The sequence below is a fragment of the Miniopterus natalensis genome, chromosome 5 (genome assembly GCF_054644295.1).
Source record: "Miniopterus natalensis isolate mMinNat1 chromosome 5, mMinNat1.hap1, whole genome shotgun sequence".
NCBI lineage: Eukaryota > Metazoa > Chordata > Mammalia > Chiroptera > Miniopteridae > Miniopterus > Miniopterus natalensis.
Window position 1 is genome coordinate 6,904,353 of NC_142085.1, and position 9,949 is coordinate 6,914,301.

Genomic DNA, 9,949 nt, shown 5'->3' on the forward strand with positions numbered 1-9,949 from the left:
TTCCAATGTTACACACCATCACCTCAAGGACGGCTCCCAGACTCGCTTAGTAGGGAAACACAAAGCAGGCAGAGTTTACACCCATTTTTAAGTTCTGTTGGCTGGTACTGGCCACATGATCCCAACCTAACCACAGAGGAATCTGGGACATGCCCATAAGCTTATGGAATATCGGTGAGCCACTGTCCTGAAAGACATACTGACTGATATGATGGAAGGTAAAGCCAAAGGCTAACGCCAGCAGGGTTTTCTCCAGTACACCCACACACTTTCTCCAAGACAGTGCATGGGTGTGCAAGACTCAGCTCTTTTTTTGTTAGAAAACTTGTTTATACAGGATGTACTTGTTGTTTTTATTAAATTATTCGTTAAAGATTATATTAGCAAACGAAATCTGGGTGCAACAGCAAAAAAAAAAAAGTTGTTTCTATGAAGCTGTCACTGGAAGGGAAGACAACTCTGACCGTCTCATTAAAAAGAACCTCCCAGCAAGGGGCCACTGTGACAATGTGGAACCACAAGAATGCCCCAGAATACACTCTACCACTTACCCTTATAATAAGGCTTACGTTTCAGATAGAAAAGCCAGATCTCAATGTCTCCCTAAACTCTGGGTCTGGCTGAGTATCCACCCCTGCCTCTCGCCTTTGCAGGGTCAAAAGCAAAGAGCTAAACACAGAGAGTAAGGGCTCCCTGGACACCCACACAAGTCCTCCCCATTTCCCTAAGTGTCACTCCCTCTGGACTCTTATGGTAAGTGACAATGTCCACCCTGAGGAAGACAACAAAACCAGCACAAAACCTTGACCTCTCAGCACCCTGCTCTGGTCAGATTCAGACTACGACCTTGGGGAACAGCATCCTCCCGAGTGTATTTGTCTACACATTCATGCTGCGCATGTCTGCTGACCTTCCTTACAGCCTGGGGTATGGAAGACGATGGCCCGAGAAAGCCTTGCTCTCCATTCTGACTTCGCTCAGGAGAGGGAAGGAGCTGCCATTGGCTCCTCAGGCCCAACGAGTGGGTGAGGGAGCAGGGAGGAGGGGACGCCTGCTCCTCAATGGCCTGGCCTTCCATCACCTCGAACATGAGCTTCCCCACCTGGTTAAATAACAAACCCAGAGACTGAGACGGAGACCAGCTTTCAGTGCTGGGCTCATGTCAAGGGAGCCACAGTGTGCAGTGACCTCTTTATCACCTCAGAAGAGGACATCAACAGGGCACTATGTCCACCAACAAGGAAAGCTCTATCCTCAGACAATTCAAGCTCAGCAGTGCCACCAGGTGACTGTGCGGGAGACAGGGGGTGGCATGGGTGTGAGTCAGCACCACCCACAATGCAGCCTAGAAGCGGAGGAAACTCTGCCATGCATCTCCTGGGGTCCACAGGAAACAAACTGCCCCTTATGCGGCTCCACTGAGGCTGGAGCTGGGGTGCTCCACAAGGTAGGTGTAAACACCTTCACCTTTGGGAGTCATTACGGCATCGCTGAGATCTGGAAGGTCCAGCCCACGTTCCTACTAAGGGGGTGACCGTAAGGCTGGCTGGCTGCATCCCGTGTACGCGAGGATGTTTTTGAGAGGTGTGCTTCTTACTCAGGTGTGATCAGTCAGAATATTTCCTAAAATTGTTCAAACTTTGGTAGACACTCTAGAAACACACAACAGAGACAGACAGATACACATATACGCAAAAACAAAGGTAAGTTGTGAGGTGATAAGACAGATGCAGAAAATAGGGATACAAAAAGAAACAGAGAGGTCAAGAGATGCAGGTAAATAGTGACAAAGGTGCAGCTAGAAAGAAATAGAGACAGAGAGGCAATAAAGAGTGAGAGACACAGGGATGCAGAGGCAGACAGAAAGATGCACAGAGACACACTGAAAAAAATATACAGGAGCAAAGAGAGAGACAGTAAAGGAGAGAAAGGTGCAGGTAGAGATATAACAGAAAGAGGAGAGAGACCTCATTGAATACCTGGATCTAGTCTCTTCTGAAATCAACTGATCCCAGGCTCCATTGCAACATGAACAAACTAAACTTCAGTTGGGTTTCTATCATTTGGAGCCAAAAACATTACTTTTATTGCTGATTATACTTTCCCCAAACTAAAAATTGACCTTGATCACTGTGACTTGCCAAGACATCTGAGGCATCAGTTTGGTTCTTTTTGACACCAGGTGCCACTATATCTGGGCCCAGAGAATTCCACCATGCTGACACACACTCTGCTCACCACTGCACAGAACATCAATACTAAAGAGCCAGGAAGGAGGACAATGGAACCGATTTTCTGTCCCCTCTGCCCACTTTTAACACAGCACCCCAGCTGCCTCTAGTCTCCCTCAAGGAACAAAATATGTTCCTTTCATTCTGCAGTGGCTTCCTGCCCCCACCCAGTTAAGAAGGCTCAGAATACAGACAACGCATAATGTGTTTAATTATGATAAAAGCTAGAGCCAAGTAAAGGCTTTAAGGTGCTTTTCGGGGGGAGGGGGGGCTAGAAATAACAACAAAATGTCTTCGGGCCTTGAGTAGACTCAGCTGGCAGGTCACAGGCACAGACTCCAGGGTCACACTCATGGTCTCGCTGTGGGGGTCACAGGGGATGACAGCCAACTGAATCAGAGTCACTGTAGAGCTCAGATCTCAGGGGACAAGCTGCCAGGCAGCTGGAATTCTGGGTGAGGACAAGCAGGCACTTCAGGAGAGACACAGCCATTTCCAGTCAAAGTACTGACAGGAGTCAGCGCAGGAGCCCTGTGCAAGAGACAGTGGTCAGCACCCGGCACCCTGGGGGACACACCCTGTCACCTCCTCTCCAGGCCCACGCAGCATCACAGAGAGCTGAGGTCCAGGGCATGTCGTCACCACCTCCCCGGTGTCTGTGGAAGGGTGAAATCAGTAAAGAAGACACACTTCAGCTCCACACAGACGTGGGCAAGGCAAAGGATCAGGTGTTATCCCTCAGGAGGGGGGCATGAGCATTTCAATCTTTTTAGCAAATTTAATAACTAACCTTCCTCCCATCACTAGCAGCTGCTTCCATTCACTTATAAATGCCCACAAGCAGAAGCCACCAAGATGGGTCATGTGGGCATCATCCCCATGTCCAGCACCCAAGTTGTGGCTCTGGCTCCAAGTTTTGTAAGAAGATGCCACCAAAGTGAAGCCCTGGTTCTGGGTAACAAGCCCGGAGCCTCCTGCAGAAACTGGGCAACCGTCTCCCCTAACACTTGATCCCGTGGCAGGGAACAGGCCATGCATGAATCAAGGCCTCTGTGACCAGGAACACTCACCTCACCACCCCCCTCTTTCACCTGCCCTCAACCCCCATCAATCCCCCCACTAAATCAGAGCAAAGACAGTGCCTGCTGGCTGAGGCCCCTGAGATCCTACAAAAGTACATTATACAGAGAAAGGTCTCATCACACAAACAGCTGGTCCCTCTCCCACCCCACAGGGAAATGAGATAAGCAACTTCATTGGAAACTTATTTCCTCCCTACTATTGGCCACAAGGCCTTAACCAACCTAAGCTACAATACCCCAAATGAATGAACCTGTCCCTAGAAGGAAGGGAAGCCAATGGTCTGACCTTCTTCGAAAAAGGGGCAGTGAGACCAGGTCGAACTGTAAGAGGTCCTAGGGCACAGGCCACCAGCCACCAGTCACATCTGTGGCAGGGCTACCTCTCAACCAGTAAAACAAGAGTCCAAAGTTCCCCCAAAGGTGGTTCTGTCCCTCCCACCACCAACCCAGCCTGCTTCCTTCCCCGTCAGGAGGTAAAGTTACACCTAGAAGCAGGCTCTCCCTAACAGAGGGTCTCAGGCACGGCCCATCTTCCCGTTTCTCCAAAGTTCCTTACCCTTCTGTTTCCTGTGACGGATGACAAGGCCCAGCCCGAGGAAGATCAGCCCCAGCATCAAGCCCCCGACGCCACTCAGCATCTTGCTCCTGGCAGATTCAGACTGTGCCCCTGGGGAGCAGAACCTGAGTGTCAGCGTCTGTCCCACACCCACAGTGTCCCTGTGGGAAGCCTGGAGTCCAGTCTGAGGCACAGGAGGTGGAGGTGGAGGTGGAGGTGGAGGTGGAGGTGAAGGTGGAGGTGGAGGAGGAGGAGAAGGAGGAGGAGGAGGAGGAGGAGGAGGTGGAGGTGGAGGTGGAGGTGGAGGTGGAGGTGGAGGTGGAGGTGGAGGTGCAGGTGCAGGTGGAGGTGGAGGTGGAGGTGGAGGAGGTGGTGAAGGAGGTGGTGGAGGAGGTGGTGGAGGAGGCGGTGGAGGAGGTGGTGGAGGTGGAGGTGCAGGGGAGCCTAGTTCTTCATTCTGACCACCTCTGGGGAGGGACTAGCCAATAAATCCTGGGACACCGTGGGTGGGTGACAGAGGGGGAAGCGGATCCCTGCTCCTTGAGACACATCCTTAACCTTGGGCCATGAGCCCCAGTCACCAGCTGCCACAGTCAGTCCTCCAGAGCTCCCAGGCTGGGCTCTGGGCCTGGTGTAAAAACCTCCCTAGTGCCTGGAAACACAATGAGACCAGGAATCTCCTGAGGCCCCTGCCATGGCACAAGAGGGCTCTAGCACCCTGTGATGTCCAGCTCAGTGGTGGCAGCGGGAATAGGGATGAGATGGGGTGGCCAGGGGATGCTGCTTGCCCTCTGTCTGTGGGGCCCGCGGTGAAGGAAACAAACTGCCCCTTACGCCACTGCACTGTTACGGGGCTCTGGAGGCTGGGGTGCTCCACGTGGCAGGTGTAGACGTCTCCTCGCTGGGGGGTCATTTCCAGCATCACCAGGATCTGGTAGGTCCAGTCCCCGTTCCTAATAAGGGGGGTGGCGGACACGGCATCGCCTGTCTCCTCCTGGTCGTTCCGGAACCACCGAACTTTGACCTGGCTTGGATAGAAGTCCGTCACCGAGCACACCAGCAGGTTGTGGTGGTTGAGAGCCTCTCTCTTGGCTGGGGAGACGGTCACCGTGGGCGCCACTGGGGGAGTAACAGACAGGAAAGACAGTGAGATGTGAGAGCACCACCAGGCCTCCCCGCGGACAGCCTCCCTGTGCCGTCCCTGGACCCCCAGACGGGAGGACCATCCGACCTGGGCCACTTCATCAGCCCGAGCAAGCGCGTGATCAGTCTCAGGGGTTAACAGGAATCGCTCTATGGGAGTTATTCTGTTGATACCAATTGATACAAACGAAGCCCTTTAAAGTCTTAAATTGCTATATTAAACAGGCCACTGTTCGCAATATTTTTAAAATAAAGGTGATAAGCCTGGACTTCTTTTTCCTCGCACCTACTGAAGGTGACTGGGGACCAGCTCTAGTGAGTCACACCAGGGCAGCGACACTGTTCTCGGTGGGTCCTGCTGCTCCTCCCAGTAGAGGAAATACATCAGTTTTGGTCTCCTGGGGACCATGAGATCATCAGCACAGGTCACAGCTCCCTAACAGCCACATGGACTGAGAATTAGGAAAGTACAGACATTTCCATGTCCAACAAAGCAGGACAGCAGTGACTGTCACATCTGCCCTCCAAAGCAATGTTCTCCAATGGGCTCGTCTCTATAATCCTCAGCAGGTAATACTGACAGAATTTAAGAGCAAGAGCAGTTCTCCCTGCCGCCCCTCCACAAAGCACCGCTCGGCTTTTAGCCTGGCCTTAGCTCAGATGCCATTCATTCTGTGGTAAACTCCCATTAAATTTTATATTCTTAAATAATAAACCCCATGTCCACATTATATATGCCACCTATATTTTATTCACTTATTGACATTTATTCATTCATTCAACAAATATAAATTTCACAAGAGCTAGGAACAGAAATATAAATAACAGACATGGTCCCTGACCACATAGAGCTTGCAATCTAGTAAAAAACAAAAATAAATGCTATTTTTAAAAGTTTATAATTTTTGAAGGAAAAGAAAGGGAACCCTGGAAACCAGTAACACTGACAAACATACATTAGCCCATGTCCCCGTTCCTTTATCTTCTCCGATTACTACTCGTGGCCAAACACGACACACCTGTCCCTCCCCATACACTCATATCCTCGACCTCTCCAGTCACTTCACTGCATCTCCCTTATTCCCACGGTGTGGAACTACACTAAGTGTTCCACGTGTGTTTTACCTATTTGATATGGTATGTTCACTTATTTTCTTATTCCCCTGAGTTTCTGTTATCTTTCAAGTGGATTGAATTACTAGCAGCCTCCCCTTCCCCACCCCCTTACTGTGAAGAATTACTTCCCTGTTCTGAAATCACACAGTGTTACCATGTGTGTCCTCCGTGGAAAACCTTCTCAGGTTCTGGCAGAGGTGGCCCTGGGTTGATGAGCAGGTAAAGTGACCGTAAGTCAGTGGGGGTTGCCGAGGTCAGCGGGAGTCCCGGGGCCCCCTTTATATGGCAGGCCTGGGCCACCCCTGGAAGGAGCCACGTTTTCAGCTTAGACTTTAACTCTCTTCAGGTCCTCCTTCCCGGGGACTGACCAAAATCATGGTCATGATTAGATGGACTTATAAAATCTGTCAGCTTAGACAGACTGGGAGGGAAAATAGAGGGGACAGAAAACGTTTTATGAAAAAGACATGAAATAGCAAAAACGTAAGTACTTGGTGGCACTAGGATGTGGGTCAGAAGGTGAGAGAGTGTGTCATCAGCTAAAGGTATGTTTGACACTGGGGTGCGACTAGGGGCTCATCAGCCAATTTCAATGCCCTGAAAGCATCATTTTGTGCCACCAACACTGAAAACAGGCGAGAACAGACTCATGTTGCTGCTGCCGGTCATGGCCGGCTCTACGGAGGCTGCGCTTCCCTTACATGCATGTCACATGCACATGGAACACAGATACAGACCAAAACCGCTGCCGGATGCTGGGGGGGCTTCACCTGGTGAGTACCTGGGCTAATTACCTAAAGCGTTTATTATGCACTGATATTAGCATATGAAAGTGGTCATGCCAATTCCCAACACACAAGTAGCTGTGAGATTAAACAGCATAACACAGAGAGTGTTTGGGGAGGTAACTGTCAAGAAACACTCATGAAATGTCTGTAATTTACATTCAAAATATCTTCCCCTGAATGGATGGTGATTCTGGGGGGAGGGGAGGCAGGGTCTAGGTCACAAGAAACCTGAGACAATTTTTATTCAATAATTTCATAGCATCAATTTATTCCCTTCAAAATGTCAGCCCTCTTGCACCGTTTGTGGAGCTTTCTAAACGATCAACGTTCTGCCTGGGACAGCCCTGAAGTGTCTTTGCTTTTAGCCAACACTTTTTCCTCAGACTTTGCATTCGCAGCCACTGAGTTAAGATCCAAGTCGGGAGGCGTTTACCTGACCGCATTAAGCCAACTGGCCCAGAATGATGGGGCCGGCTGCGGAGGCCCCGCTTGCCCGCCTGCGCTCGGCGGGGCCTCGGGGGGCGGCCGCGTTCTCCCCGACGGCAGCCAGGCCCGCCTCGCAGGCGCCGCCCGTGTGCGGCGGGCACGGAGCGCACCCACGGGCCCCAGCTAAGGGCGCCGGGTACGACAGGCACTTACCAAGCAGAGCCCACGAGAGTCACAATAACGGACCAAGGGGCCAGAGGGTAACACACACGTCGCGGCTGTGACCTATTGGCACGTGTGCCGGGGCCCTGGAGCCGCCCGCACCGGGCGGGCGGTTAAGGCGGAGGCGGGCCTGCTGCGCTCCCCGCGGCCCGGGCGGGGCGCGGCGCGGGGGACACTCCCGCCGGGCGGGACCAGGAGCAGACGCCGGCGCCAGGCGGGAGGGGCTGAGTCGGTGAAAGGAGCAGAGGCGCGGGCCCGCCGGGCAGGCCTGGCGGCTCCGGGGGCGGGCGGGGTGCCCGGTGCCTCCCAGCGCCGCCCCCGTCCCGCTCCGGGTCCTTTCCGGGTCCCCCCTCTGTCCTTCCCGGCGCGCCCCGCTCGCCCCGGTTCCCGCCCCGTCCCCGCCCTGCTCCGGCCCCAGCGGCCCCTCCCGGCGGGCGGAGGCTCATCGCGGCCGCGGGTGGGCCGAGGGCGGGGGGGGGGGGCAGGGGCGCTCACCTCGCTGGTGCAGGGTCATGGCGTCATCCATCGGGTAGTTGTGTCTGCACACCGTGTCCACCTCGGCCCGACGCTGCTCCAGGAGGTCCTCCTGCCGGTTCCAGGACTCGGCGGTGGGCCGCCCCAGCTCGGTCACGGCCACAAACTCCCCCACGTCGCTGTCGAAGCGCACGAACTCCTCCCGGTTGTAGATCCAGCTGGCCACGAGCCGCACGCGCTGCGTCCCGTTGGTGAAGTAGCACAGGAACTTAAACTGGTGCACGAAGTCCTCTGCGGGGCCGCCGCGCAGTCAGCACTCGGCGCTCAGCCCAGCGCCGCCCAGCCCGGGACCGTCTGCGGGGACGAGCCCGCAGCCCCGGGACCTCGGCCCGCGCCGCCCGGCACCCCGGCCCCTCGACACCGGGCCCCGGAGCCACCTGCGTGTAGGGAGGGGACGGAGCTGGAAAGTGTCCCCGGGACCTGGGTCCCCGCCCGAGCCCGACAGCAGGGGGCGGGGACAGTCGGCCCGTCCCTCATGCAGCCCGTCCTCAGAACAATCAGGACCCCCGCACCCAAACCCCACCTCCCACAGAGCCGCGGGGGGCCGAGACCAGCGCCCACGCAGCCCGCGGGCTAGAGGGGAGCCTGGACGCGGCGGGCCTGGGGTCGACCGCCCGCGTCCCCACCCGCGGGCCCCGCCCGACGCAGCGCCTCCTCCCTGCGCCCGAGCCTCCCTGCGCCCGAGGGCGCGCTCAGCCCCCGGAAAGGGCCCGGGCTCCCCAGTCAGATAAACGGGGCTCCCGTCCGACGGCCCGGGCACCGGCTTGGGCAGGTCGCTCAGAGCATCTCCAGCACAAACGTAGCTGCGTAAAGAGGCCGTAATATCCACGCACGGGGGAGCGAGGACTCCTATGAAGAGGGAATCCTGAGTCTGAAAGTAACGCTTTCTCAGCGCGTTGGTCCCCTCTTTGCATTCCCCTTTCTCCTAAACTCAGCCCACCATCCGCTCAACACTGCATCCCACTCGGTAGCTATGTGACCCTAAGCCAGTGAAGGAAGTCGGGGCTCCCTGTCTGTGGTCACCAGGTCAGAGTCGCTCAGACACCCCGAGTTTGCCTCCTGAGCCCTCCACTCAGACTTGGGGTGTGGAGCCCTTTCCCTCAGTCCCACAGGGCAGAGGCCAGTGCACACACCTCCCAACCCACAGCCCCTAGTATTTAGTCCAGGCAAGGTTGTGGGCACCGTGAAAGGACAAATGCTCCTGTCTCCTCTGGGGAGAAAATCTGATCTTCAAAATAACCTTTTCCTGTCCCTGGTAGGAGGTGCCCTGCCTCCTCCCTGCCATTGTAACAGCCCCAGGCTTGGCGGGGGGAGGCCGCTGACCTCACCTCCTCACTAGAAGGGGAAGCAAGAAAGTCAGCTCCTTCCCAAAGAGAGGAAACGTGTGATAAAAGACTACTCTCAGGCCATAGTCACCCCACACCCAGCCCAAGGGCCCCTCGGAGCCCGTCCCCCAGGCTGGTGGCTCTGGGGGGCCGCTGCCCTGCACTCACCTGGAGAGTCTCTGCCCTCAGCCCCTGGGGCGCTGAGCACCGCCAGCCCCACCATCACAGCTGCTGCCCAAAGGCCGCCGGGGGTCCGCGGAGCCCTCTTCCCAGACATGATCAGGACGGAGGAAGAAGTGAGGCCGTGAGCCCAGCTCCACCCGGTGCCGGATGCACCCCTGCAGAGAAGGAGGCCCTGTGAAAGCCTCCCCACGGGGTAGGCCTGGGGAGACCCGGGCAGCACCCAATCAGCGCGGGCGCCCGGGCGCCTCATCTGTCTCTGGGCAGATGCTTCTGGTGAAGGCTCTTTGCCCAGTGCCTGGAAGGGCGTCCTCATCAAACTGCACTGGGTGAACATCTGTGCACT

The 9,949-nt window shown here is 55.5% G+C and overlaps 1 protein-coding gene across 1 annotated transcript; it reads right to left on the reverse strand.

The window, feature by feature from the left end:
- Positions 1 to 3,828: 3,828 nt before the first annotated feature.
- On the reverse strand, positions 3,829 to 9,700 carry LOC148093019 (HLA class II histocompatibility antigen, DQ beta 1 chain-like). The gene is made up of 4 exons (XM_087817232.1): positions 9,592 to 9,700; positions 8,060 to 8,329; positions 4,704 to 4,988; positions 3,829 to 3,980 (listed from the first exon to the last, which is right to left on the reverse strand). The coding sequence occupies exons 1-4, from the start codon at positions 9,698 to 9,700 to the stop codon at positions 3,829 to 3,831; spliced, it is 816 nt and encodes a 271-aa protein (XP_087673358.1).
- Positions 9,701 to 9,949: the final 249 nt, after the last annotated feature.

What these genes read in the sequence shown, in the direction of transcription:
- LOC148093019 (XM_087817232.1), bottom strand. Translation starts at nt 9,700, where the DNA reads ATGTCTGGGAAGAGGGCTCCGCGGACCCCCGGCGGCCTTTGGGCAGCA. An exon ending in CATGACCCTGCACCAGCGAG is followed by an intron (nt 4,989 to 8,059) that starts GTGAGCGCCCCT and finishes TTACTCCCCCAG; the next exon opens with TGGCGCCCACGGTGACCGTC. An exon ending in CCCCGTAACAGTGCAGTGGC is followed by an intron (nt 3,981 to 4,703) that starts GTAAGGGGCAGT and finishes TCTGCTCCCCAG; the next exon opens with GGGCACAGTCTGAATCTGCC.